Source organism: Pongo abelii, chromosome 6 (assembly GCF_028885655.2).
Source record: "Pongo abelii isolate AG06213 chromosome 6, NHGRI_mPonAbe1-v2.0_pri, whole genome shotgun sequence".
NCBI lineage: Eukaryota > Metazoa > Chordata > Mammalia > Primates > Hominidae > Pongo > Pongo abelii.
Window position 1 is genome coordinate 13,205,514 of NC_071991.2, and position 27,920 is coordinate 13,233,433.

General features: G+C 48.8%; 1 protein-coding gene across 3 annotated transcripts in view; it reads left to right on the forward strand.

The window, feature by feature from the left end:
- HIP1 (huntingtin interacting protein 1) overlaps positions 1–27,920 on the forward strand; it is a 208,226-nt gene that overhangs the window by 173,045 nt on the left and 7,261 nt on the right. For all 3 annotated transcript variants that reach the window (XM_024249726.3, XM_054560364.2, XM_054560363.2), the window contains exons 10-29: positions 3,106–3,181; positions 3,294–3,434; positions 4,197–4,294; positions 4,960–5,032; positions 6,433–6,616; positions 8,105–8,193; positions 8,590–8,706; positions 11,354–11,455; positions 12,025–12,168; positions 12,624–12,759; positions 13,509–13,595; positions 13,791–13,898; positions 14,424–14,560; positions 18,946–19,056; positions 20,111–20,169; positions 20,908–21,001; positions 22,740–22,840; positions 23,129–23,234; positions 24,915–25,038; positions 25,899–25,960. In XM_024249726.3, the coding sequence (XP_024105494.2) occupies positions 3,106–3,181; positions 3,294–3,434; positions 4,197–4,294; positions 4,960–5,032; positions 6,433–6,616; positions 8,105–8,193; positions 8,590–8,706; positions 11,354–11,455; positions 12,025–12,168; positions 12,624–12,759; positions 13,509–13,595; positions 13,791–13,898; positions 14,424–14,560; positions 18,946–19,056; positions 20,111–20,169; positions 20,908–21,001; positions 22,740–22,840; positions 23,129–23,234; positions 24,915–25,038; positions 25,899–25,960 (2,149 nt within the window). The remainder of the gene's footprint in view (positions 1–3,105; positions 3,182–3,293; positions 3,435–4,196; positions 4,295–4,959; positions 5,033–6,432; positions 6,617–8,104; positions 8,194–8,589; positions 8,707–11,353; positions 11,456–12,024; positions 12,169–12,623; positions 12,760–13,508; positions 13,596–13,790; positions 13,899–14,423; positions 14,561–18,945; positions 19,057–20,110; positions 20,170–20,907; positions 21,002–22,739; positions 22,841–23,128; positions 23,235–24,914; positions 25,039–25,898; positions 25,961–27,920) is intronic.

Below are 27,920 nucleotides of genomic sequence, written 5' to 3' on the forward strand. Positions count from 1 at the left end.
TTGCTAACACCAGCCGGGTGCAGGGGCTCACGCCTGTAATCCCAGCACTTTGGGAGGCCGAGGTGGGCAGATCACTTGAGGTCAGGAGTTCAAGACCAGCCTGGCCAACATGGTGAAACCCCGTCTCTACTAAAAAACTAGCAGGGCATGGTGGCACACACCTGTAATCCCAGCTACTCGGGAGGCTGAGGCAGAAGAATCGCTTGAACCCAGGAGGTGGAGGTTGCAGTGAGCCAAGATCACATCACTGCACTCAGGCCTGGGCGTCAGAATGAGATTCCATCTCAAAAAAAAAAAACAAAAACAAAAGATCTTTACTTAAGCTGGGCGCAGTGGCTCACACCTGTAATCCCAGCACTTTGGGAGGCCGAGGCAAGTGGATCACTTGAGGTCAGGAGTTTGAGAGCAGCCTGGCTAACATGATGAAACCCTGTCTCTACTATAAATACAAAAATCAGCCCTGTAATCCCAGCTACTCAGGAGGCTGAGGCCGGAGAATTGCTTGAACTCAGGTGGCAGAGGTTGCAGTGAGGTGAGATCATGCCACTGCACTACAGCTTGGGCAACAGAGCAAGACTCCATCCAAAAAAAAAAGAAGAATGAAAGGAGGGGAGGAGAGGAGAGGGGAGGGGAGGAGAGGGGAGGGGAGGGGAAACCAGGCAAAAGGGAAGGAATAGAGTGAGAGTTGGGAGGACAGCAGGAGCTGAGAAGGGCCTCCTGGCTTAGCTCTGTAAAAGTGCATTCTCTTGTTTTTCCTGTTAATTTCCTCACCCTTGACCATAGCTCCCAAATGCCAAGTTTCAGCTTCTCTGCCTGGTTCCCCAGGAGCAAGCGAAGGACAAGTGCGTGGTTGTACCAACCTCCTGGTACCCCTGTTCCATTTGAGAAGCCGAGTACATATTCTGTAATAAATGGCTTCTTTAGTCCAAGGAGACAGGCCCTGAGGCTGATTTCCTGGAATGTCAAATCCCGGTAGCTTGTGAAAGCAGTCAAGCCTATTACCGTTGGCTCCAAACCAGCAAGATGGGGACGTGTGGTCAGGTGATTTCATTTCCTTTCATTTGCTTCTAGCTTATAAAAACATCTCCCCTGAGTAGCCGCTTTGCTGTTCCACACAGACACGGCTGCTGTCTGAGACCTCACTGTCCTTGAATTTAGGGGAAGCAGCAGTGATGTCACAGAGACAGAGACAGGCCTAAGTCTTGGGATCTGACAGGCTGTAACGAGACCCTGGGGTTTCGTTTATTGGACTAAGCTGGAGAAAGTTCATTGTTGCAGGCCAAAGGAGTTAAGGCCCATGCACCTCTTTCATCTCAGAATAGATGTAGTTAACTCAGCTACTCGGGAGGCTGAGGTGGGAGGATCACTTGAGCCCAGGAGGTCAAGATTGCAGCAAGCCGTGATCGTGCCACTGCACTTCAGCCTGGGAGACAGAGCAAGACCTTGTCTCTAAAAAAATTAAAATAGGCCAGGCGTGGTGGCTCACACCTGTAATCCCAGCACTTTGGAAGGCCAAGGTGGGTAGATTGTTTGAGCCCAGGAGTTTGAGACCAGCCTGGACAACATAGGGAGACCCTATCTCTATCAAAAACACAAAAAAATTAGCCAGGTGTGGTGGCACACACCTGTACTCCCAGCTACTTGGAGGCTGAGGGTGAGAGGATCCCTTGGGCCCAGGGAGGTCAAGGCTGCAGTGAGCTATGATTGTGCCACCATACTCCAGCCTGGGCGACGGACTAAGACCCAATCTCAAAAAAATATCTAAAAATAGGCAGAGCACATTGGCTCATGCCTATAATCCCAACATTTTGGGAGGCCAAGACGGGCAGATCACCTGAGGTCGGGAGTTCGAGACCAGCCTGACCAACATGGAGAAACCCCATCTCTACTAAAAATACAAAATTACCCGGGCATGGTGTCACATGCTTGTAATCCCAGCAACTCGGGATGCTGAGGCAGGAGAATCCCTTGAACCTGGGAGGCAGAGGTTGCAGTGAGCCGAGATCACGCCATTGCACTCCAGCCTGGGCAATAAGAGCGACACTCCATCTCAAAAAATAAATAAACAAAATAAAAATGAAGAACATATAAGTCTGGATCCTCTCAGGTTTCTTGGTCTTCAGTGTTTAGATTCAAAATAGAGATTTGAGAATGAGAAAAAGATGTTGATTTTGCCAGATGTGGTGGCTCGTGCCTGTAATCCCAGCACTTTAGGAGGCCAAGGCAGTAGGATTGCTTGAAGCCAGGAGTTTGAGACCAGCCTGGGCAACACAGCAAGAGCCTGTTTCTACCAGAAAATTAAAAATCAGCCAGGCGTGGTGGTGCATCCCTGTAGTTCTAGCTACTCAGGAGGCTGAGGCAGAAGACTGCTTGAGCCCAGGAATTCAAGGCTGCAATGAGCTCTGATTGCAGCACTGCACTCTAGCCTGGGTGACAGAGCAAGACCCTGCCTCTACAAAAAGAGAGAGAGAAAAAATATATATATATATTGGTTTCTTCATGCATATCCACCCAAGATTAGGACATAGTACCAAACGATTGTAATTCTCCAAGTGTTTATTGAATGGCTCCCCTGTCCCTGGCATTATGAGAAACAGCTCAGCAGAACTCAGTCCCCACTTCTCAGGAACTTATAGTCTTGATTGTGGAGAGAACAAATAGTCCAAAAACAAAGAGAAGTAATGAAAGAAGAAAGCTACCTTTGTGGTAAAATTCCCTTCCCTTTTCCTATGGTTAGTTGGTTTATCCTCGGAGAAAGTCAATTTCTTTTGATATTACTCTAAACCAAACACTCCTCAGAAGTTAAATCTGCAAAATAACAACATATATTCTACAGCAATGAAGAAATTAGCTTTTTGATTATCTACTCTTCCAAAGGATTTGTAGCATGAATTACTCTTTCCTCACCACCAGGTCACTGAGGACCAGCTTTAAATAATCCTCCTCTGTAGCATCATAATTGAATCCTGGCACCATGGAGTTTATCTCCTTGACAGCCTGTGCCTTTGGGCTGGGGAGGGGGCAGGAAGGCCAGGTGGCTGCTCTGTCCCCTACATGGGGCTGATGAAGACACCCAGCACCCCTCAGGTCCTTCTCCACCCCTAGGTTGAAAGATCTGTTCTACCGCTCCAGCAACCTGCAGTACTTCAAGCGGCTCATTCAGATCCCCCAGCTGCCCGAGGTAAGCATGCCCAACCACACACCCTCAGCACTGCAGAGGCCCCAAGTACTCTCTTAAGGGCCGGCAGGGCCTGGCAAGCGAGCACTGTTTGAGGATGTGTCTCCGTCTTCAGAACCCACCCAACTTCCTGCGAGCCTCAGCGCTATCAGAACACATCAGCCCCGTGGTGGTGATCCCTGCAGAGGCCTCATCCCCCGACAGCGAGCCAGTCCTAGAGAAGGATGACCTCATGGACATGGATGCCTCTCAGCAGGTGAGGACCACTTGGGAGAGAAACTTGGCCTTTCCTCTCGCCTGCAAGTACAGGGGAGAGGCTGGGGGAGACCCTGGCCAAAGCCCATTGACTCTAACCAGGTTCAGGCTTCTCTTCATTCACCTAGCACCAACCTAGGCTGAGCATCCTGCTCTGTGGCTCCCAGAAGGGTCATAAATGGGTGCAGTGGCTCACAGCTGTAATCCCAACACTTTGCAAGGCCAAGGTGGGAAGACTGCTTGAGGCTGGTTCAAGACCAGCCTGGGCAACATAGTAAGGCCCCATCTTTACAAAATTAGCCAGATGTGGTGGCACACACCTGTGGTCCCAGCTATGTGGGAAGCTGAGATGGGAGGATCACTTGAGCCTGGGAGGCTAAGGCTACAGTGAGCTGTTATCATGCCACTGCACTCCAGCCTAGGCAAGAGAACAAGAACCAGGCCCTAAAAATATAAATACATAAAATTAAAATAAAAAAATTATCCAGGCATGGTGGCACACACCTATACTTCCAGCTACTCAGGAAGCTGAAACAGGAGGATCACTTGAGCCAGGAGTTGGAGGCTACAGTGAGCTATGATTGCACCACTGTACTCTAGCCTGGGCAGTAAAGCGAGAACCTGTCTCAAAAAAATAAAAAAAATTAAACGGGTCTGAACCGTTTAATTTGAGAAAGGGGGCATTCTCCCATATCACTCAACTGACCCACACAGAATTCTCTTGCTCTCTGACTTATTCTCACTCCTTTTTGGTCAACCACAGAATTTATTTGACAACAAGTTTGATGACATCTTTGGCAGCTCATTCAGCAGTGATCCCTTCAATTTCAACAGTCAAAATGGCGTGAACAAGGATGAGAAGTGAGTCCAAGCTGGGTTCAAGCAGATGGTGCAGGAGCTAAGTTAGGCCATGGTCTGCCTCGAAACACTAACCAAAGAGGAATTCTTAATGATACTGGGGCTTCTTAGATAAAGAACATCTTGAAGGGTCAGGGGCAATGGCTCATGCCTGTAATCCCAACATTTGGGGAGGATGAGGTGGGAGGATTTTTTAAGGCCAGGAGTTTAAGACCAAGCTTGGGCAACATAGCAAGATCCCATCTTTATTAAATAAAAGTAAAAAAATTAGCTGGGCAGGTGGTACACACCTGTAGTCCCAGTTACTCAGGAGGTTGAAGTGGGAAGATCACTTGAGCCTGAGATATCAAGGCTGCAGTGAGCTATGATCGTGCCACTACACTTCAGCCTGGGCGACAAAGCCAGGCTGTCTCTAAAACAAAACCGAAAACACACACAAGAAAGGAATGTCTTGACCCTCAAATATTGGCCCCTTTAATCTCAGAAGAAAATAACCATGGACTTGTGAGTATTAGATTAGTATCTGGTAACATTTAGAGTATAATTTATGGCATTTCAAAGAATTGTCCCTCAATTAATACCAGCTTAATTTCCTCCCCTGAGCTCACAATTAAAAAGAGAGGGATAGAAGCACAATGGAAGCAAACTCATTCCCCTTCTCTTCCCAGGGACCACTTAATTGAGCAACTATACAGAGAGATCAGTGGACTGAAGGCACAGCTAGAAAACATGAAGACTGAGGTATGCCTTGGATCTGCTCTGCCTTTGCACTTCACCAAAACACGGTAGATTTGAATGTTAAATTTGCATCACACTGGCCAGGCACAGTGGCTCACACCTGTAATCCCAGCACTTTGGGAGGCCAAGGCAGGAGGATTACCTGAGGTCGTGAGTTCGAGACCAGCCTGGACAATAGGGTGAAACCCCGTCTTCAATAAAAATGCAATAATTAGCCGGGTGTGTTGGCAGGCACCTGTAATCCCAGCTACTTGGGAAACTGAGGCATGAGAATTGCTTGAACTTGGGAGGCAGAGGTTGCAGTGAACTGAGATTGTGCCACTGCACTCCAGCCTGGGCGACAGAACAAGAGTGTCTCAAAAAAAAAATTGCATCACATAGACAGTTTTTGGACCACATCCTTAGGGTAGGTTAATTAGTAGAAACAAGCCAGGCGTGGTGGTGCGTACCTGTGATCCCAGCTACTCAGGAGGCTGAGGTAGGAGGATCACTCAAGCCCAGGAGTTTTGAATCTAACCTGGGCAACATAGCGAGACCTGTGTCTCTAAAACCAAATAAAAACTGGTAGAAATGCTAAATCCAAAAGAACCAGGTCTTCCCGTGTTCTCTGTCATAATGCATTTCCATTTTACATGCCATGAGGACAGCATTTAGGCCAGGCACGGTATCCATGTGATTGATACTCAGAGATGACCTTGGTCCCCACGAGGCTGAGAAGCTGTGGAGAACAAGACCAGACCTTCTCACATGGCGATAAGGAGAGATTGGTTTGCCAGGCACAGTGGCTCACGCCTGTAACCCCAGCACTTTGGAAGACTCAGGCAGAAGGATCACTTGAGCCCAGCAGTTCAAGACTAGCTTGGGCAACATAGCAAGACCCCATCTCTACAAAAAACTTTTTAAAAATTAGCTGGGCATGGTGGTGCATACCTGTAATGCCAGCTACTTGGGAGGCTGAAGCTAGAGGATCTCTTGAGCCCAGGAGGTTGAGGCTGCAGTGAGCCATGATCACCTCACTGCACTCCAGTCTGGGTGATAATGATACCCTGTCCCTCCCCTCCCCCAACCGCCAAAAAAAAAAAAAGAAGAGACAGCTGTGAGCAATGTTGGTGCTATATTAACAACTGCCCCTCACAGTGGCTGGTCAGGTGACTTTACCCACAGGGATAGCCACTGCTACCCCCAGCCACTCTAAAGAGGACCACAATTCCCCCGCCATCATCCCCTGTTATTGTTGATTGAGGGGCTCCTAATGACCAGATGGTCCAACCCTCCTGGGACGTGGAGAGTTGACTTAGGGGAACCAGGTATTTACTTGGAAGCATGGTAGGACCCGCTTCTCCGGCCCATGCCCGTGACCCGTGGCAGTGGGCGATTGGCCTCATGACCCGAGTCCCCCACAGAGCCAGCGGGTTGTGCTGCAGCTGAAAGGCCGCGTCAGCGAGCTGGAAGCAGAGCTGGCTGAGCAGCAGCACCTGCGACAGCAGGCGGCCGACGACTGTGAGTTCCTGCGGGCAGAGCTGGACGAGCTCAGGAGGCAGCGGGAGGACACCGAGAAGGCTCAGCGGAGCCTGTCTGAGATAGAAAGTGAGCAGTGGGTGGGGGCAGGGGCGGGCCCCGGGGGCAGGCGCGGGCAGCAGAGCCCAGCTGGACTCAGGATGCAGCACAGAGGCTGGGTGGGGGAGACCCAGACTGTCTTTCTAGAAGTCTTTCTAGAAACAGCTAGGAATGCCAGCTCTTAGCCTCAGTCCAGAGGGCGAGTTTGAGTCCTGCAGGCACAAAGCTGTGTGTGAGGCACCGCTCAGCACAGAGATGGGAAATACAGAAGATGGCACTAAAGTGCTTGCCCTGGGCAGTGGATACTAAGGGAGAAGGAGAGAGGATTGAGGTCCTAACAAAGAAATTGACATAAAAGCTGAGGGTACAGTGGCACATGCCTGTAATCCTAGCACTCTGGGAGGCCAGGATGGAAGGATTGCTTGAGGCCAGGAGTTCAAGACCAACCCGGGCAACATAGCAAGACCCCATTTCTAGAAAAAATAAAAAAGATTAGCCGGGCATGGTGGCACGTGCCTGTAGTCCCAGCTACTCTTGAGGCTGAAACGGGAGGATCACTTGAGCCCAGGAATTCAAGGCTGCAGTGAGCTGATTGCACCACCGCACTCCGGCCTCTGTAACAGAGAGCCTTGTCTCTAAAAAATTTCAGTTAAATTTTTTACAAAGCTGAAAGCCCCCATAGAATAAATGCCATGTATGTAAGTGCTGAAGAGGCATGAATCCCTGGCTTGATTTTTTTTTGTTTTATTTTTTTGAGGTGGAGTCTCACTCTGTCGCCCAGGCTGGAATGTAGTGGTGTGATCTGGGCTCACTGCAACCTCCACCTCCCAGGTTTAAGCGAGTGTCCTGCCTCAGCTTCCCGAGTAGCTGGGATTACAGGCACACACCACCATGTCCAGCTGATTTTTGTATTTTTAGTAGAGATGGGGTTTCACCATGTTGGTCAGGCTGGTCTCGAACTCCTGACCTCAGGTGATCCACCCACCTTGGCCTCCCAAAGTGCTGGGATTATAGGCATGAGCCACCTCGCTTGGCCCCTGGCTTGATTTTTAACTAGTTGAATTCTTTTTAAAGATGACTTCCTGGAGAAGTTTCTGTTAAGTAGGACTTTCAAGGGAGAAAAGCATATATGCATTCCTAAATCAAAAGAAGATCTTTGGCGGGGCACAGTGGCTCATGCCTATAATCCCACTGAGATGGGAGGATCACCTGAGCCCAGGAGTTTGAAACCAGCCTGGAAAACATAGTGAGACCCCGTCTCTACAAAAATTAGCCGGGTGTGGTGGCGTGTGCCCATGAGCCCAGCCACTCAGGAGACTGGGGTGGGAGGATGACTTGAGCCCAAGGAGGTCGAGGCTGCAGTGAGCAGTGATTGTGCCACTGCACCCCAGCCTGGGTGACAGGGCAAGACTGTCTCAAAACAAAACAAGGAGGACCTTCTAGGGACCCTGGCTCATTGCAAGGAGGGCAAGGGTCCCTGCTAGGGTAGACTCCTCACCTTGGTCCTTGACAATACAGGGAAAGCTCAAGCCAATGAACAGCGATATAGCAAGCTAAAGGAGAAGTACAGTGAGCTGGTTCAGAACCACGCTGACCTGCTGCGGAAGGTAGGACCCTCAGCCCCTATCACCATCCTGCAGGCCCCGCACCTCCGGGGAGAGAGTGGCTCAGGCCTGTGGCTTCCCCGGGGCCAGCAACCCCTACATTGATCTCTAAGGCATTGCAGTCATCTCGGGAACCACACCTTTTCAGGCTTCCGTGCCTCTGTGTCTTGGGCTCTGTCCTGGGTGCCAATCCCATGTAGGTCACCCACCTTCTTTATTATTTTGTAAATACTTGAGCGTCAAGTATCTGAAGGTGATGGTTCTGTTCCGGCTCTGGGTAGGAAAGTGATTCCTGTGTCTGACTCTAGGGCGCGCACAGCCTGAATGTGATTGTCCTAGAAGGAGGATGTCCTCTAAGCCTGGGATCTCCTGGTTCAAGACACTGTTCTTCTTTTGCAGAATGCAGAGGTGACCAAACAGGTGTCCGTGGCCAGACAAGCCCAGGTAGATTTGGAACGAGAGAAAAAAGAGCTGGAGGATTCGTTGGAGCGTATCAGTGACCAGGGCCAGCGGAAGGTGAGTGGGAAGAGGAGCACTCGGGAAATGAGGGAGGGGGCTGTTGAGTTGGTGGCGGGGGCTTTGTGGCCTTCTGCTCCATGGGCAGTTCTGTGGGTCGATTGGCATCACACAGCAGGGAGCACACCATGGTGGCCACACAGAACAGCAAGACACCATCCCCAGTGCATACACGAAGTAATAGAAGGACCCAAGTTGCATGGGGTTATTCAGCAAAGGCTTTCCAAGGATGAGGCTGGAGGAGAGTTTGAGGAAAGGAAAACACATGGGTAGCAGAGAGAGAGGGATGAGCATTTTTTTTTTAAACGGAGTCTCACTCTGTCGTCCAGGCTGGAGTGCAATGGCGCGATCTCGGCTCACTGCCACCTCCACCTCTTGGGTTCAAGCCATTCTCCTGCCTCAGCCTCCCGAGTAGCTGGGACTACAGGCGCCCACCACCACGCCTGGCTAATTTTCGTATTTTTAGTAGAGACGGGGTTTCACCATATTGGCCAGGCTGGTCTCAAACGCCTGACTTTGTGATCCGTCCGCCTCGGCCTCCCAAAGTGCTGGGATTACAGGTGTGAGCCACTGCATCTGGCGGGATGAGCATTATTTACAAAAACTTGAGAACAGGCTGGGCACAGTGGTTCCCACCTGGAATACCAGTGTGTGGGAGGATGGCTTGATGCCAGGAGTTCCAGGCCAGCCTGGGCAACAAAATGAGACCTTGTGTCTACAAAAAATTAAGACATTGGCCAGGCACAGTGGCTCACGCCTGTAATCCTAGCACTTTGGGAGGCTGAGGTGGGCAGATCACGGTCAAGAGCTCGAGACTATCCTGGCCAACATGGTGAAACCCCATCTCTACTAAAAATACAAAAAATTAGCCAGGCATGGTAGCGGGTGCCTGTAGTCCCAGCTACTTGGGAGGCTGAGGCAGGAGAATCGCTTGAACCCAGGAGGCAGAGGTTGCAGTGAGCAGAGATCATGCCACTGCACTCCAGCCTGGTGACAGAGTAAGACTTTATCTAAAAAAAAAAAAAAAAAAAGAGCTGGGCATGGTAATGGTAATGCATGCCTGTAGGCCCAACTACTTGGGATGCTAATGCAGGAGGATTGCTTGAGCCCAGGAGTTTGACACTGCAGTGAGCTGTGATCGCGCCACTGCACTTCAGCCTGGGCAACAGAGCAAGACAAAAAAAATGTAAAAATTAGCCAGGTGTAGTAGCATCTATGCCTGCAATCCTAGCTACTTGGGAAGCTGAGGTGGGAAAATTGCTTGAGCCCAGTTTGAGATTGAGGCTGCAGTGAGCTATGATTGCCCCTCTGCACCCCAGCCTGGGTGACAGAGCGAGACCTGTCTCTATTTAAACAAAAAAAAAAAAAAAAAAAAAAAGAGGAAGGTGCAATGGCTCACACCTGTAATCCCAACACTTTGGGAGGCTGAGGTGGGCAGATCACCTCAGTTCAGGAGTTCAAGACCAGCCTGACCAACATGGTGAAACCCCATCTCTACTAAAAATACAAAAAAATCAGCCAGGCATGGTGGCGCATGCCCGTAGTCCCAGCTACTTGGGAGTCTGAGGCAGGAGAATCTCTTGAACCCAGGAGGTGGAGGTTGCAGTGAGCTGAGATCATGCCACTGGTCTCCAGCCTGGGCAACAGAGCGAGACTTCATCTCAAAAAAAAAAAAAAGAGAGCACCATTGTGGTGGGGCAGGACAGACAGGCAGATCAGAGGCTTAGAGGTGGAGTTAGAGATATTGGACAGATCAAACCAAATGTCCTAGATTTAGAGGAGTGGCTTTGACACTTTTCTGTGACCCCACATAAAAAACTACATCTGTCTCATGGAAATACAAGTTTCACCAAGCAATACTCATCCTTACTATGTGAATTCATTTGGCTATTTTCTGTTCTATTTAATCCATGTTTTTAAATGTTAGCTGTGAATTTTTGCTAAGGAGTCACAACCCACTCTTTGACAAACACCATCAACAAATAAAAGAAAGAGAGTCATTTGGGGATGGCAAGGTGCTGTAGTTCAGCAATATACCAGCTGTTGGGATGCCTGAATTTAAGACCCAATTTGCCTTCAGTATTACGGACTCAAGCATGACATTTGGGAAATGTTTCTAAAATTCCTTCCTGGAGGCCAGGTGCAGTGGCTCACGCTTGTAAGCCAAGCACCTTGGGAGGCCAAGGCCGGAGGATTGCCTGAGGTCAGGAGTTCGAGACCAGCCTAGCCAACGTGGCGAAACCCCGTCTCTACTAAAAATATAAAAATTAGCCAGGCATGGTGGCGCGTGCCCGTAGTCCCAGCTGCTTGGGAGACTGAGGCACGAGAATCTCTTGAACCTGGGAGGCGGAGGTTGCAGTAAGCCGAGATTGCACCACTGCACTCCAGCCTGGGCGACAACAGCGAGACTCCGTCTCAAAAATAAATAAATAAATAAATAATAAAAATTCCTTCCTTGACATTCCACATTTTCAGTATACTCTGGGGTCTCGCCTCCTCCTTCCACACCCTGCAATTTTTGGGGGGTGTAACTTACATACAGTAGAGTTTACAGATCTCTTGTTGATCGCTTGGGACATTTTTACATTTTTATATTCTTTGTCACTACCACCCAGCTCAGAGTCCCTCTGTTTTTCTTCTCTTTCAGACTCAAGAACAGCTGGAAGTTCTAGAGAGCTTGAAGCAAGAACTTGCCACAAGCCAACGGGAGCTCCAGGTTCTCCAAGGCAGCCTGGAAACTTCTGCCCAAGTAAATACCTCCTTTCTTTTCTTTTCTTTTTTTTTTTTTTTTTTTTTTTTTTTGAGGTAGGGTCTTCTTCTGTCACCCAGGCTGGAATGCAGTGGTGCAGTCGCAGCTCACTGCAGCCTCCACCTCCCTGGGCTTAGGTGATCCTCTCCACTTAGCCCCCCGAGTAACTGGGACTACAGGCACACACCACTACACCTGACTAATTTTTGTATTTTCTTTGGTAGAGACGGGGTTTCACTATGTTGCCCAGGCTGGACTCGAACTCCAGGGCTCAAGTGATCCTCCCACCTCAGCCTCCTAAAGTGCTGGGATTACAGACATGAGCCTTCATGCCCGGCCTCCTTTCTTGCCCCACCCCGGGCTTTGGCATTGCTGTCATCCACCGTCCTTCGCCTGGCCAAATCAGCCCCAGCTGCAATCAGTGCGTCCTCGGGAGGGAATCAGAATGGCAGGTTAAAGAGCCATCACCTTCCCAGTCCTTGCAACCTGGTGGCGGGTTGGACCTCTGGGAAGTAGGGATTGTTTAACTCAACCAGCATCTCCCTCTTTCCTTGTGGTCACCTTTGCAGTCAGAAGCAAACTGGGCAGCCCAGTTCGCTGAGCTAGAGGAGGAGCGGGACAGCCTGGTGAGTGGCGCAGCTCATAGGGAGGAGGAATTATCTGCTCTTCGGAAAGAACTGCAGGACACTCAGCTCAAACTGGCCAGCAGAGAGGCAAGTCACGGACACAGATATGAGCAAGCACCTGTGAATTCCCGCTGAGGGCCTCTGCATGCAGGGAGTCCGGGAGGACCCCGGGGCTGCTGAGAACGGGTTTGGGGCCTTGGCCTGATTGTGCAGACATTCTGTAGGTTTAATGCCAGCAGGCCCTGCATTGCCTGCAGAGCCCCTGAGGGAAAGCAAACTGCTGTCTTTTTTGTATGAGAAGAGAAGTTTGGCATCTCCTCCCAGCCATGAGAAGCGGGCGCAGTGATCCATCCCCACAGCCTCTGTGGGCAGCCGCACACCCTGTGCACACAGTTAAAGCGCCTTTCTCTGTCTCAGGCTTACTGGCTTGGACCTCATTGGCCATGACTTGAGCTAAGATGCTAGGATCCCCAGCCAGGTCATGCTGCTCAGGTTCATTATGGAGTCTAGGGCAGACTCTCACCTCCCTGGGCCGTTTTTAGGAATCTATGTGCCAGCTTGCCAAAGACCAACGAAAAATGCTTCTGGTGGGGTCCAGGAAGGCTGCGGAGCAGATGATACAAGACGCCCTGAACCAGCTTGAAGAACCTCCTCTCATCAGCTGCGCTGGGTCTGCAGGTACGCTTGCAATTGCCCAGCTGGCAGGGGCCAGGTCCTTACAGCCTGAGACTCTGTTGATGTTGAATCTCATGTGAGACTTAGCCCAGGGGCTCTCAGCCCAGCGGCATGTCAGCATTACCTTAGGGGTGCCCAGGCCCCATCCTAGATCAGTTACATTTGGAAACTCTGTGCATTAGTGCCTGTACACTAGCATTTTCTTTCCCCCCCCCCCCCCCTTTTTGAGATAGGGTCTTACTCTGTTGCTCAGGCTGGAGTGCAGTGCCGTGGCCCACTGCAACCTCCGCTTCCTGGGCTCACGCAATCCTCCCCACTCATTCTCCCAAGTAGCTGGGACTACAGGCACGCAACACCACGCCCATCTCATTTTTGGTTTTGGTTTGTTGCTTGGACTGGTCTTGAAGACCTGGGCTCGGGCTCTCCACCCACTTTGGCCTCCCAAAGTGCTGGGATTACACGCGTGAGACACCACGCCAGGCCCAGCAGTAGTATTTTCTAAAGCCCCCAGGTGTGATAGCCACCGCTTTAGACAGTGGATCACACCGATAAAACATCCACCAGGAGCAGACAATTCTGTGTTTCTCTAAGGAAAAAGCTATGGTCTGAATCAAGAGGTGATTACTCATGAACTTCACGTCTAGGCAGGAAGCTTACCCACTAGGTAAACTCCTCCATTCAGTGCTTAATTAACAAGGATGAAGCCAGCTATGAGAACTTGCTCTGACCTTGCCCTGTGTTACCTCTCACAGATCACCTCCTCTCCACGGTCACGTCCATTTCCAGCTGCATCGAGCAACTGGAGAAAAGCTGGAGCCAGTATCTGGCCTGCCCAGAAGGTAAGAATGGCCAAGGACAGTCTCTGTCGGCTAGTGATGGCCGGACAGGGTTCAGAAGCACCTGAATGCGGGGATAGTGACAGGTCCCTCTGCATCAAGAAAGGCGTGTAGGCAACTCATAAAACAGGGGAGGAGAGGATATGAAAGTGACACCATCAACCAGACCTGAGAAACTTCTCTTTCCAATCCTGGCAGACATCAGTGGACTTCTCCATTCCATAACCCTGCTGGCCCACTTGACCAGCGATGCCATTGCTCATGGTGCCACCACCTGCCTCAGAGCCCCACCTGAGCCTGCCGACTGTGAGTACCAGGGCATGAGGGGCTGTTCATGGACCAGGGGAGCAGGGGGCTTTTAAAAGTCTCTGTTGGGCCAGGCGCAGTGGCTCATGCCTGTAACCCCAGCACTTTGGGAGGCTGAGGCGGGTGGATCACTTGAGGTTGGGAGTTCAAGAACAGCCTGGCCAACATGGCGAAACCCCATGTCTACTAAAGATACAAAAATGATGGGCCGGATGCAATGGTTCATGCCTGTAATCGCCGTAACACTTTGGGAGGACGAGGCGGGCAGATCACCTGAGGTCAGGAGTTTGAGACCAGCCTGGCCAACATGGTGAAACCCCGTCTCTACTAAAAATACAAAAATTAGCCGGGCATGGTGGCGCACCCGTAATCCCAGCTACTCGGGAGGCTGAGGCAAGAGAATCGCTTGAACTCAGGAGGCGGAGTTTGCAGTGAGTCGAGATTGCGCCACTGCACTCCAGCCTGGGCAACAAGAGCGAGACTCCATCTCAAAAAAAAAAAGTGTCTATTGCCTTGTATCTCCAGCACTGACCGAGGCCTGTAAGCAGTATGGCAGGGAAACCCTCGCCTATCTGGCCTCCCTGGAGGAAGAGGGAAGCCTTGAGAATGCTGACAGCACAGCCATGAGGAACTGCCTGAGCAAGATCAAGGCCATCGGCGAGGTACTTGTAGTAGTATCATTGAGGAGCGTTGTTATTCTTCTGGGTGTGCATGCTGGTGAATAGCCAGGGAATCGGTGATGTTCTGAGCTAGTTCTTTCTGCACTGACAACTTGATTCTAGAAAGAAATTGTTAAAATTGGAAAATCTGGCCGGGTGCAGTGATTTATGCCTGTAATCCCAGCACTTTGGGAGGCCGAGTCAGAAGGATCACTTGAGGCTAGACGTGATGGCTCACGCCTGTAATCCCAGCACTTTGGGAGGCTGAGGTGGGCAGATCACTTGAGGTCAAGAGTTAGAGACCAGCCTGGCCAAGAGGATGAAACCCTGTCTCTACTAAAAATACAAAAATCAGCCCAGCATGGTGGTGCATGCCTATAATCCCAGGTACTGGGAAGCCGAGGCAGGAGAATTGCTTGAACCCGGGAAGCGGAGGTTGCAGTGAGCTGAGATCATGCCATTGCACTCCAGCCTGAGCATAAGAGCGAGATCTATCTCAAAAAAAAAAAAAAAAAAAAATAGGATCACTTGATCCCAGAAGTTTGAGACAGGCCTAGGCAACAAAATGAGACCCTGTCTCTTTAAAAATAAAAAAAAAAAAAAAATTTAAAAAGGGAAAACCTCCTGAAGGACTTTCCAGCTATATTTAATTCACTGGCTGTTAGCTGAGAATCTACTATGTTGTCATCATTACACTAGGCAATATCAGAAGTATAGGCAGCTCCCCTGTCTCCGAGGATTTTTATCTAGATGGGCAGGTAATACCCAAAATGGAAATAACACTGTGTTCATTCATTTACTAAAGATGTAGTGGCCGAGCATGGTGGCTCACACCTGTAATCCCTGCACTTTGGGAGGCCAAGGCAGGAGGATCACTTGAGGCCAGGAGTTCGATATCAGCCTAGGCAACATAGTGAGACCCTGTCTCTACAAAATAAAAATTTTTTAAAAATTAGACAGGCATGATGTCATGTACCTGTAGTCCCAGCTACTCGGGAGGCTGAGGCAGGAGGATCACTTGAGCCCAGGATTTGGAGGCCACAGTGAGCTATGATTGTGCCACTGCACTCCAGCCTAGGCAACAGAGTGAGACCCTGCCTCTCCTATAAATAAATAAATATGTCCTGTATACCAGAAATTGGGTTAAGTATATATAGGGACAGAGAAGACATGGACTCTATGGGAAAGAAAAATAAGAAAACCATTTCTATGCAGTACAATTTTTTTTCATTTTTTCCCCAGTGTTATGAATTGGAATATATTGGTTAAGATAAGAGAATAGGGCCAGGCGCGGTGGCTCACGCCTGTGATCCCAGCATTTTGGGAGGCCGAGGCAGGTGGATCACCTGAGGTCAGGAGTTCGAGACCAACCTGGCCAACATGGCGAAACCCCATCTCTACTAAAAATACAAAAAATTAGCCAGGCGTGATGGTGGGCGCCTGTAATCCCAGCTACTTAGGAAGCTGAGGCAGGAGAATCACTTGAACCTGAGAGGCTGAGGTTGCAGTGAGCTGAGATCGTGCCTTTGCACTCCAGCCTGGGCAACAAGAGCGGAACTCCGCTCAAAAAATAAACAAATAAAAAATAAAAGCCGTGAGGATAGAGTGTCTAATGGGAGTTCCAGAAGAAGATAATAAAAAGAATAAAAAGACCACATCCAGCCAAGGTGGGTGGATCAATTGAGGCCAGGAATTTGAGACCAGCCTGGGCAACTTAGTGGCGCCCTGTCTCTACAACAAATTTAAAAACTGGCCAGGTGTGATGGTGAGCACTTGTGGTCCCAGCTACTCAGCGGGCTGAGGCAGGAGGATCACCTAAGCCTAGGAGCTCAAGACTGCAGTGAACCGTGATCGTACCACTGTACTCCAGCCTGGGTGACAGAGTAAGACCCTGTCTCTAAAAAGAAAAAATAAAAAGATCAGGGCCAGGTGTGGTGGCTCACGCCTGTAATCCCAGCACTTTGGGAGGCTGAGGTGGGCAGATCACTTGAGGCCAGGAGTTCGAGACCAGCCTGGCCAGCATAGTGAAACTCCATCTCTATTAAAAATACAAAATTAGCCAGGTGTGCTGGCTAATTTTGTAATCCCAGCTACTTGAGAGGCTGAGGCAGGATAATCCTTTGAGCCTGGGAGGCGGAGGCTGCAGTGAGCCGAGATTGCACCACTGCACTCCAGCCTGGGCGACAGAGTGAGACACTGCCTCAAAAAAAAAAAAAAAAAAAAAAAAAAAAAAAAAAATTATCATCTTCATCTTTGCCTCCCTAAATAATAGAGTTAGTTTTACATGATATAGACTACAGGTCAATGGAATCCTACTGAATATATTCTTCTACAATTTGCTTTTTCACTCCACATTCTGTGAGATTAATCCAAGAAGATAAATTCATTTTCACTGCTCTCTCATTATCTATTGTGTGAATATCGTTTAATTCATCTGTCTGTTCTCTTGGTGATGGGCATTTGGGTTATTTCCAGTTTGGGTTGTTATTAATTTGCCCCTATGATCATACATGCACACATGTCAGTTTCTCTAGAGTATATACATAGAATCAGAATTACTAGGTATTAGGATGAATCTCACACATAGAATGTTGAGTGAAAAATCAAGTCATGGAAAAATATATACAGTAGGATTCCTTTTATATAAAGACTCAAACATTCAAACTTAATAGGGATGCATCTATATGGAGTTAAAAAATAATAATAATAAGACAGGCCAGGCATAGTGGCACATGTCTGAAAATCCCAGCACTTTGGGAGGCCGGAGCGGGAGGATCACTTGAGGCCAGGAGTTTGATACAGCCTGGGCTACAAAGCAAGACTCTGACTCTACAAAAAAGTTTAAAAGTTAGCAGAGCCTAGTGGTGTGTGCCTGTTGTCCCGGCTACTCAGGAGGCTGAGGCGGGAGGATCACTTGAACCCAGGAGTGGGAGGCTGCAGTGAGCTATGATCGCACCACTGCACTCTAGCCCGGGTAACAGGCTTCTATTTTTTGTCTTTAAAAAATAAAAATAAAATAAGACACGACAACCACTCTCTTGAAGTCTGTGTCTCTTGGGATAGAAGGCAGGGAGGAAGGGAGATAGAACTAGGGCACATACAAGTACAAATAGGATTCCAAACGTATTGATGTTTCTTACGGCATTCCTTAAGTTTTAAGTTGGGTGGTGGATAACATGCGTCTTTATTCTTATCCTTTGAACCATTCATATATATTTTATACCTTAGTATGTACAACACATCATGTTTTAAAAATCATAGGCTTTGCTGTTTGTCAGACCTTAGTTCAAATCCCTGCCCTGCCATTTGTTAGCATAACTGTGGTCAAGACGTTCTACCTCTGATCCCTGGTTTCCTATCTGCACAGTAGAAATAAGACCCGCCTCATATGATCGCTGTGGAAGCAAAGTTAAGTCAGGGTCAAAGTGGAAGATATCATCTGTATTTGAAAAAGTTGTAGGCCAGGTGTAGTAACTCAATCCCAGCACATTGGGAGGCCAAGATAGGAGGATCACTTGAGCCCAGGAATTCAAGACCAGCCTGGGCAACATAGTGAGACCCCATCTCTATTAAGAAAAAAAACAATTAGCCGGGGTTGGTGGTGCACCCCTGTACTCCCAGCTACTCTGGTGGTAGAGGTGGGAGGACTGCTTGAGCATGGAAGGTCGAGGCTGCAGTGAGCTATGATCATGCCACTGCACTCCATCTCTGATGACAGAGCAAGACTCTGTCTCAAAAAAATAAAAAATTAGGGCCAGGCATGGTTGCTTACACCTGTAATCCCAGCGCTTTGGGATGCCGAAGCAGGAGGATTACCTGAGGTCAGGAGTTCAAGACCAGCCTGGGCAAAATAGTGAAACCTATCTCTACTAAAAATATGAAAATTAGCCGGGCGTGGTGGCGCAAACCTGCAATCCCAGCTACTTGGGAGGCTGAGGCAGGATAATCCCTTGAGCCTGGGAGGCGGAGGCTGCAGTGAGCCAAGACTGTGCCACTGTACTCCATCCAGCCTGGGCAACAGATTGAGACTCTGTCTCAAAAAAAAAGAAAGAAAAGAAAAAGAAAAAATTGTAAAAACTAGTACAATTGACACTGCACAACTAAGGGACTGGAGTCTTAGTGGTGGCGGAATGGCCTTGCAGGGGGAGGCAGTGATGGCATTCTGGAAGGAGGTGGATCCTGAGTGAGGAGGAGCGTGAGGGTTCCAGAGTTTGTGTCACAGAGAGGATAAGATGGGGTCTGCGAAAGAGCCCCCCACAACCCCGTGGCTTGCAGAAGGTGTTCACTGGGTGGCCTCTTGCCTCTGCCATCTTGTAAGGGTTACAGATGGCAGAGGAGAAGAGAGAGGAGGCCCCAGGGTCAGTTCAGCCTTTGTGATGTGTTCACAGGAGCTTCTGCCCAGGGGCCTGGACATCAAGCAGGAGGAGCTGGGGGACCTGGTGGACAAGGAGATGGCGGCCACTTCAGCTGCTATTGAAACCGCCACGGCCAGAATAGAGGTAGGAGGTTCCTGTAAGATCTCCTGAAACGATGCCTTTGCAGCTGCCCTTCTGCAACACTGCTCATTAGACATGTCACAGTCGTTGATTAAGGCCATGGCGACCCCCTAAGACAGAAACCAGAATTTTCCAGGCACAGTGGCTCATGCCTGTAACCCCAGCACCTTGGGAGGATCACTTGAGTCCAGGAGTTTGAGACCAGCCTGGACATCATAGCAAGACCCTATCTCTACAAAAAATAAAATAATTAGCTGGGCGTGGTGGTGCATGCTTATAGTCCCAGCTACTCCCGAGGCTGCAGGAGGATCACTTGAGCCCAGGAATTAGAGGCTACAGTGAGCCATGATTGCACCACTGCACTCTAGCCTGGGTGAAAGAGTGAGACCCTGTCTGTAAAAATGTTTTTAAATTGTAAAAAAAAAAAAAATCTGAACTCGCTAGTTTTTCTGAGTGATAGAAAATGAGAAGGTCCTCATGAGAGAAGGTGATCAGTTTCCTCAAGAATCAGATACTTTGGTATCAGAACATCCTGGGTTCTGGCCCGGCGTGGTGGCTCACGCCTGTATTCCCAGCACTTTGGGAGGCCAAGGTAGGCAGATCGTGAGGTCAGGAGTTTGCGACCAGCCTGGACAACATGGTGAAACCCGGTCTCTACTAAACATACAAAAATTAGCTGGGCATGGTGGCGCGTGCCTGTAATCCCAGCCACTCGGGAGGCTGAGGCAGGAGAATCGCTTGAACCCAGGAGGCGGAGGTTGCAGTAAGCCGAGATTGCACTGCTGCACTCCAGCCTCGGTGACAGAGTGAGACTCCGTCTCAAAAAAAAAAAAAAAATACATGGATCATAGAGACAGCCTGCTGCAGCTGCAGTCTCCCTGAATAGATTAGAGTCTGGATTCTTTTTCTGACTCTCTCAAGGATGTGGGCAGGGACTTGGGGACTTCCAGATTCAGGTTTCCCAGCTACCACACGATGTTGGACTGAAAGTATAGTAGGACATTAGTGGATCCTTAATATTCAAGGCACATTTAGAAACCATGCTTCTTTTTAACAGGAGATGCTCAGCAAATCCCGAGCAGGAGACACAGGAGTCAAATTGGAGGTGAATGAAAGGTTGGTCTGAGCAGCACAGTGGGACCTAGGGGAGCAGGATCCATCTTCCTGGCATTGGGCTATACTTTGCATACTTATTAGGGAATTAGAGGAGAGCAGTAGCAGCCATGGGGAAGGGCTGAGTTGATGTAATCATTAATGACAGTATTAATGACGACAGCAATATTGCTGTTTCACTATAGAAGAAAAGAAACCCCGGGCTGGTGCAGTGGCTCGTGCCTGTAATCCCAGCACTTTGGGAGGCTGAGGAGGGAGGATCACCTGAGGTCAGGAGTTCGAGACCAGCCTGCCCAATGTGATGAAAAATCGTCTTTACTAAAAATACAAAAATTAGCCAGGCATGGTGGTGCATGCATGTAATCCCAGCTACTTGGGAGGCTGAGGCAGGAGAATCACTTGAACCCGGGAGATGGAGGTTGCAGTGAGCCAAGATCGTGCCTCTGCACTCTAGCCTGGGCGACAGAGCAAGACTCTATCTCAAAAAAGAAGAAGAAGCCCTAGGACTCACAACTTCACTATTCCTTGTGATGGAGACCCACAATTAGATCTCTCTCACTCCCCAGCCTCTCCTTCGGTGCCTCCCCATAGAATGTTCCAGCAATCTCAGCACCCTTCTTACCTCCCTTTCCCATTCCAAGCTTGCCTTTGACTAGGAGTGGGGAAGAGAAACGTCGTGCTCCTTGATCTTGGATCTTGGTCTCAGTGTATCCCTGACTTGTTTGTTCGTTTGTTTGGCAGGATCCTTGGTTGCTGTACCAACCTCATGCAAGCTATTCAGGTGCTCATCGTGGCCTCTAAGGACCTCCAGAGAGAGATTGTGGAGAGCGGCAGGGTGAGCGTGGGTGTGGGCCCTGGGCAGGAAGAGGAGGCATTGGTGACAGACTCCCGCTCCACCGGACTCTGTGATGCTGCCATCTTACTCTGTGTGTCCACCTGAGCACAGAGCTGCCACTCTTGTAGACATCAGCAGAGGTCCTGGGGAGAAGTCAGAGCTCCAGGACTTCCCCAGAGGGTGGCCAGGCGTGTGTCCCAACTCTAGCTCCCTTCACACAGGCAGACATTGTTGGAACTTGCTGTGGGAGCCCCGCTTACATCGCAAACCTGGGTACTCTGAGGGGGACATGAGGACCTTTGCAAACGAAGCAGATCCAGAATGCCAACTTGAAACTGACTTTTCACGGGGAGCTCGGCCTTGTCTGTTTCCAACAGCAGAGTCAACTTGCCCTTACAAATAGACTCTGCTGCCAGCCTCTTATCAACACACCACTTCGTGGTCTCATACCTTTGCTGGGATTATCATCATCTTGTTTTTTTCTCATTTCCCCATATGCCGCCGCAGCTTGGGAGTCGTAAGTCCAGGGAGGGGTTAATGAACCTGAGAACAGTGCCATAAAGCAAGCAGCCAGGCCTGCTTTGCTGGTGCCTTTTATCTTCCTGAGAGCTGATGTTTTCTGTTTCTAAAATAGAAAGATGGAATGGACAAGGATTATCTGCAGATTCTCAGACTATCAGACACTTCCAAAGCATAAAAACATTTTTCAAATCCAAGTAGAAATATATTTTTTTTAATGTAGTCTCCTTTTTTTGGCAAATCGCAGAGAGTGGCTAGACTCTTTTCAGATCATAACTTATTCATATGAGAATATTTATTCTTAAATATACAATACAGAAATGTCATGGTATCGTAGAAATGCTACAGGCCTTGGAGTCAGAAAAGCCCAAGATTTACTTCCATTTATTTCCTGCATGACCTTGGGAAAAGTCTTTTTGTTTGTTGTTTTGTTGTTTTGGGTTTTTTGTTTGTTTGTTTGTTTTTGAGACTGAGTCTCGCTCTGTCACCAGGCTAGAATGCAGTGGTGCAATCTCGGCTCAGTGCAACCTCTGCCTCCTGGGTTCAAGCGATTCTCCTGCCTCAGCCTCCCAAGTAGCTGGGACTACAGGCACATACCACGCCCAGCTAATTTTTGTATTTTTACTAGAGACGGAGTTTCACCATGTTAGACAGGATGGTCTCAATCTCTTGACCTCGTGATCTGCCCGCCTTGGCCTCGCAAAGTGCTGGGATTACAGGCGTGAACCACCGTGCCCAGCCAGGGTTTTGTTGTTTTGTTTTGTTTGAGACAGAATCTCGCTCTGTTGCTCAGGCTAGAGTGCAGTGACGTGATCTCTGCTCACTGCAACCTCCGCCTCCTAGGTTCAAGTGATTGTCCTGCCTCAGCCTCCTGAGTAGCTGGGATTACAGGCACCCACCACCACACCCAGCTAATTTTTGTATTTTTAATAGAGACAGGGTTTCACCATGTTGCCCAAGCTGGTCTTGAACTCCTTACCTCAAGTGATCCACCTGCCTCAGCCTCCCAAAATGCTGGGATTACAGGCGAGCGCCACTGCACCCAGCCAGAAAAGCCATTTTGGTCTCTGAATCTTCTTCTTTTTTGTAAAATGGGAATATTAATGCTTATGTCTCAGAGTTACTATGAGGATGATTTGGGGTAATATATGTATAAAAGCACCTGCCATATAGTACATGCTCAATAAAAGGTGGCTATTACTATTTTTTATTTCCCTAGGGTACAGCATCCCCTAAAGAGTTTTATGCCAAGAACTCTCGATGGACAGAAGGACTCATCTCAGCCTCCAAGGCTGTGGGCTGGGGGGCAACTGTCATGGTGTAAGTATCCATTGGTACCAAGGCTCCTCCCGTGACCCCTCTTCCATTGATCCACTCCAAACAATAGCTAAGGAGGGAAAAAAAAAATCTGTCCCTTAGAAATAAACTATTGATCAGGAAGTCAATAGGACCGAGTTTACAAGGGAGCCTGGCTCTCCCAGGGGACACAGGGCAGGCAGCCTCCCCTCCCTGTTTAGCCAAGGGCAATGGGGTGGTCGGGAGGTGGGATTGTGGAGGAGTTGCAGCTCGTTTGCCCGTAACCTGGTCCCTCTTGTCGTTTTCCATCAGGGATGCAGCTGATCTGGTGGTACAAGGCAGAGGGAAATTTGAGGAGCTAATGGTGTGTTCTCATGAAATTGCTGCTAGCACAGCCCAGCTTGTGGCTGCATCCAAGGTAGGACCTGTGCTGGACCTCCTAGGACCCTGGAAGGCCTGGTTAGAGAGTACTAGGCTAGGTTAAAGAGTACTTGGCTGCGTTAGGCAGTACTTGGCTGAGTTAGAGAGTACTTGGCTAGGTTAGATGGCACTTAGCTAGGTTAGATGGCACTTAGCTAGGTTAGACAGTACTTGGCTAGGTTAAAGGGTACTAAGGGGTTAGAGAGTACTTGGCTAGGTTAGATGGTACTTGGTTAGGTTAGAGAGTACTTGGCTAGGTTAGATAGTACTTGGTTAGGTTAGATGGTACTTGGCTAGGTTAGAGACTACTTAGGAGTTAGAGAGTACTTGGCTAGGTTAGATAGTACTTGGATGATGGGATGGAACTGGCCCTGAGAACAGATGATTTATCCAGGGCTCAGGTGGATTCAATTCCAAATAAAAATTCACCTGTTAAGGGTCCCATACCATCCTCTTACAGAGGCTTTTTTTTTTTTTTTTTTGAGACAGAGCCTTGCTCTGTCACCCAGGCTGGAGTGCAGTGGCGTGATCTCAGCTCACTGCAACCTCTGCCTCCCAGGTTCAAGTGATTCTCCTGCCTCAGCCTCTCGAGTAGCTGGGACTACAGACACTTGCCACCACGCCTGGCTAATTTTTTGTATTTTTAGTGGAGATGGGGTTTCACCGTGTTAGCCAGGATAGCCTCGATCTCCTGACCTCGTGATCCACCCGCCTCGGCCTCCCAAAGTGCTGGAATTACAGGTGTGAGCCACCACACTTGGCCTTAGAGGCCTTTCATGTGACAACAAGGAACGTCTGTACCCAGTCTGTACCCAGTGCACCACACATGTCCCTCGTGGCTTTCCTCACATCTGTTACAAGTGGTCTTAGAGAGTCCTAGCAATGCCAACTTCCGATTAGCAGTCCTGGCATTCAAGAAACACTCGAATAAGGAATAGGTTGGCATCATAAACAGGTTACCTGGCTTGGCGCTGAGATTCTACAACCCCTCTTTATTAGTGTTCAAATTTGAATCAGGCCATGCATGATGGCTCACTCCTGTAATCCGAGCACTTTTAGGAGGCCTGAGGTCGGGAGTTCAAGATCAGCCTGGCCAACATGGTGAAATCCAGTTTCTACTAAAAATATAAAAAATTAGCTGGGTGTGGTGGCGGGCACTTGTAATCCCAGCTGCTTGGGGGGCTGAGGCAGGAGAATTGCTTGAACCTGGGAGGTGGAGGTTGCAGTGAGCCAAGATCATGCCATTGCACTCCAGCCTGAGCAACAAGAGCAAACTGTCTAAAAAAAAAATTATTTTTTGAATCAATATCATCAATGCCCCCAACTAATTCTCATGTAAAGCTGGTACCCCAAATCCTTTTAAGAGTTTCACAGTATCCCAGAGTGTTCTTTATTTGTCCTTATTTCTTGTCATCCCAAATTGGTTTCCACAACTGGGCACATTGTCCAAATAAGTGATAATGCTTAGAGTTTGGGAGCCACCAAGCAAAGAAGCCAGGAATAACTTTTTATATGATAGATATGTCAGGAGCTGACTATAGTCAGCAGATTTTGAGAAGCTGATTGGTGATTGCTGTTTGGCCCACATATCTTTGCTAAGAACCATCAGAGCAATTATCTGATTCAGTCCTCGTTGCTCTAGGTGTTGTGTGAACCTAAATCCGCTTTGTCCTGGTAGGTGAAAGCTGATAAGGACAGCCCCAACCTAGCCCAGCTGCAGCAGGCCTCTCGGGGAGTGAACCAGGCCACTGCCGGCGTTGTGGCCTCAACCATTTCCGGCAAATCACAGATCGAAGAGACAGGTAGCCTTTCCAAAGGGACCCTTTTCTTATCCACCCTGTTGAGCTCTTCTCTGCATCCTTTCCTGTGATCCCAACCAAATCCCACAGGACTGTCTAAATTCTTTCATATTTTTCATCTTTTTATTTTATTTTTTCTTTATTTCTGTTTTTGAGACAGGGTCTCACTCTGTCACCCAGGCTGGAGTGCAGTGGTATGATCTCTGCTCACTGCAACCTCCACCTGCCTGGTTCACACGATTCTCCTGCCTCAGCCTCCCGAGTAGCTAGGATTACAGGCGCCCACCACCACACCCAGCTAATTTTTGTATTTTTAGTAGAGACGGGGTTTCACCATGTTAGCCAAGCTGGTCTCGAACTCCTCACCTCAGGTGATCTGCCCACCTTGGCCTCCCAAAGTTTGCTGGGATTATAGGTGTGAGCCACCGCGCCCTGCCATTTTTTTTTTTCTTTTTTTAGACGGAGTCTTGCTCTTGTCGCCCAGGCTGGAGTGCAATGGCGCAATCTTGGCTCACTGAACCCTCCAGGGTTCAAGTGATTCTCCTGCCTCAGCCTCCCAAGTAGCTGGAATTACAGGCGCCCACCACTGCACCCGGCTAATTTTTGTATTTTTAGTAAAGACGGGGTTTCACCATGTTGGCCAGGCTGGTCTCAAACTCCTGACCTCGTGATCCACCCACCTCAGCCTCCCAAAGAGCTAGGATTACAGGAGTGAGCCAGCGTTGTCCAGCCCCCTCAGTTACTTTCATGCAGTGTTGACCAATGGCAAGCCAGGCGTTTCCACAGAGCGTTGGCATTGGCTGCCTCTCAGGTGCCAGTCAGCCAGGTTAGAATTTGATAAGACCTTGTTTCCGTCCTTGCAGACAACATGGACTTCTCAAGCATGACGCTGACACAGATCAAACGCCAAGAGATGGATTCCCAGGTGAGAGCTCCATCTGTAAGTCTAGATAGCCTCCATTGCCTAGACATGGACTCTAAGTATTATTCCCATGGAGAAAAGCCAGAGGGAGATGAACACAGGTGCACCTACTAACCCAAGACTGAATGTAAATCTTGCTGGAAGAAACAGTGGAGGTAGAGAAGGTGATTAGTGAAGATCAGAATCCTTGTTTTTTTTTTTTTGTCTGTCTTGTTTTGTTTTTTTCTTTTTTGAGACGGAGTCTCGTCCTGTCACCCAGGCTGGCGTGCAGTGGCATGATCTCAGCTAACCGCACTCTCCACCTCCCAGGTTCAAGCAATTCTTCTACTTCAACCTCCCAAGTAGCTGGGATTACAGACGTGCGTCACCACACCCAGCTAATTTTTTTTTTTTTTTTTTTTGAGACAGAGTCTCACTCTGTCGCCCAGGCTGGAGTGCAGTGGTGTGATCTCGGCTCACTGCAAGCTCCTTCTCCCAGGTTCACGCCATTCTCCTGCCTCAGCCTCTCCGAGTAGCTGGGACTACAGGCGCCCACCACCAAGCCTGGCTAATTTTTTGTATTTTCAGTAGAGACAGCGTTTCACTGTGTTAGCCAGGATGGTCTCGATCTCCTGACCTTGTGATCTGCCTGCCTCGGCCTCCCAAAGTGCTGGGATTACAAGTGTGAGCCACCGCACCTGGCCTTAATTTTTTATTTGTAATAGAGATAAGGTTTCACCATGCTGGCCAGGCTGGTCTCAAACTCCTGACCTTGTGATCTGCCCACCTGGGCCTTCCAAAGTGCTGGGATTACAGGCGTGAGCTACCGGCCCTTTTTTTTTTTTTAAATAAGATAGAGACGGGGTCTCACTATGTTGCCCAGGCTGGTCTCAACTCCTGGCCTCACACAACCCTACTGCCTCAGCCTCCCAAAGGGCTGGGATTACAGGCGTGAGCCGCCACGCCCAGCCAAGATCAAACTCTTAACTCTTGCCTACTAGTCTTGGACTAATGTTCCTCTAAATGTTATCCAGGATCTCTTAGTATCCACAAACTTAATAGTCTTACTATAAACACTGTTTTAGACTTCTGGTATGAATTATTTGCATATGACTTTTAGTTTTAAAAGAGAAAATCCTTTTAACTCATCAAAGGCAATGCCATTATTTCTCTCTGTTGTTCTATAAAGTCATACCATGTAAAATATGTATCAGCGAGATCCTTTAAAAAAAAATTGACATAGTTTTTCTAGAATAACTGGTCATCAGTCTTGGGGTGAATTTCAAATTGGAATTGTTAAAGTACTCCAAAATGTGTCGCTCAGCATTTTTTTTTCTTTTTTTGAGTCAGGGCCTTGCTCTGTTCCCCAGGCTGGAGTGCAGTGGTGTGATCACAGCTCACTGCAGCCTCAAACTCCTGGGCTCAGGCAGATCCTCCCACCCCAGCCTCTTGAGTAGCTGGGACTACAGGTGCACATCACCAGGCCCAGCTAATTTTTCCTTCTTTTTTTTTTTTTTTTTTTTTTTGAGACCGAGTCTTGCTCTGTTGCCTAGGCTGGAGTGAGTACAGGGGCACGATCTTGGTTCACTGCAACCTCCGCCTTCCAGGTTCAAGCGATTCTCCCACCTCAGCCTCCGAAGTAGCTGGGATTACAGACATGCACCATCATGCCTGGCTAATTTTTGTATTTTTAGTAGAGACGGGGTTTCACCATGTTGGCCAGGCTAGTCTCAAACTCCTGACCTCGGGCAATCCACCCAGAGCCTTTGCTCTGGCTGTTTCTTCTGCCTGGAATATTCTTCTCCAGGTTTCCAGACAGCTGAGCTCTTAAGGCCATGTAAGCTGAAAAATGACTTTCTGAGAATAGACTTGGCTGACTATTTGTAGGCTTTATCCTATCTCCCTGTGTCATTTCTTTATAATCTGATCTTTCTTCTTCATTTGTTTGTCTCTTCCCTCTACAAGCTAAGCAGGGACTTTGTCT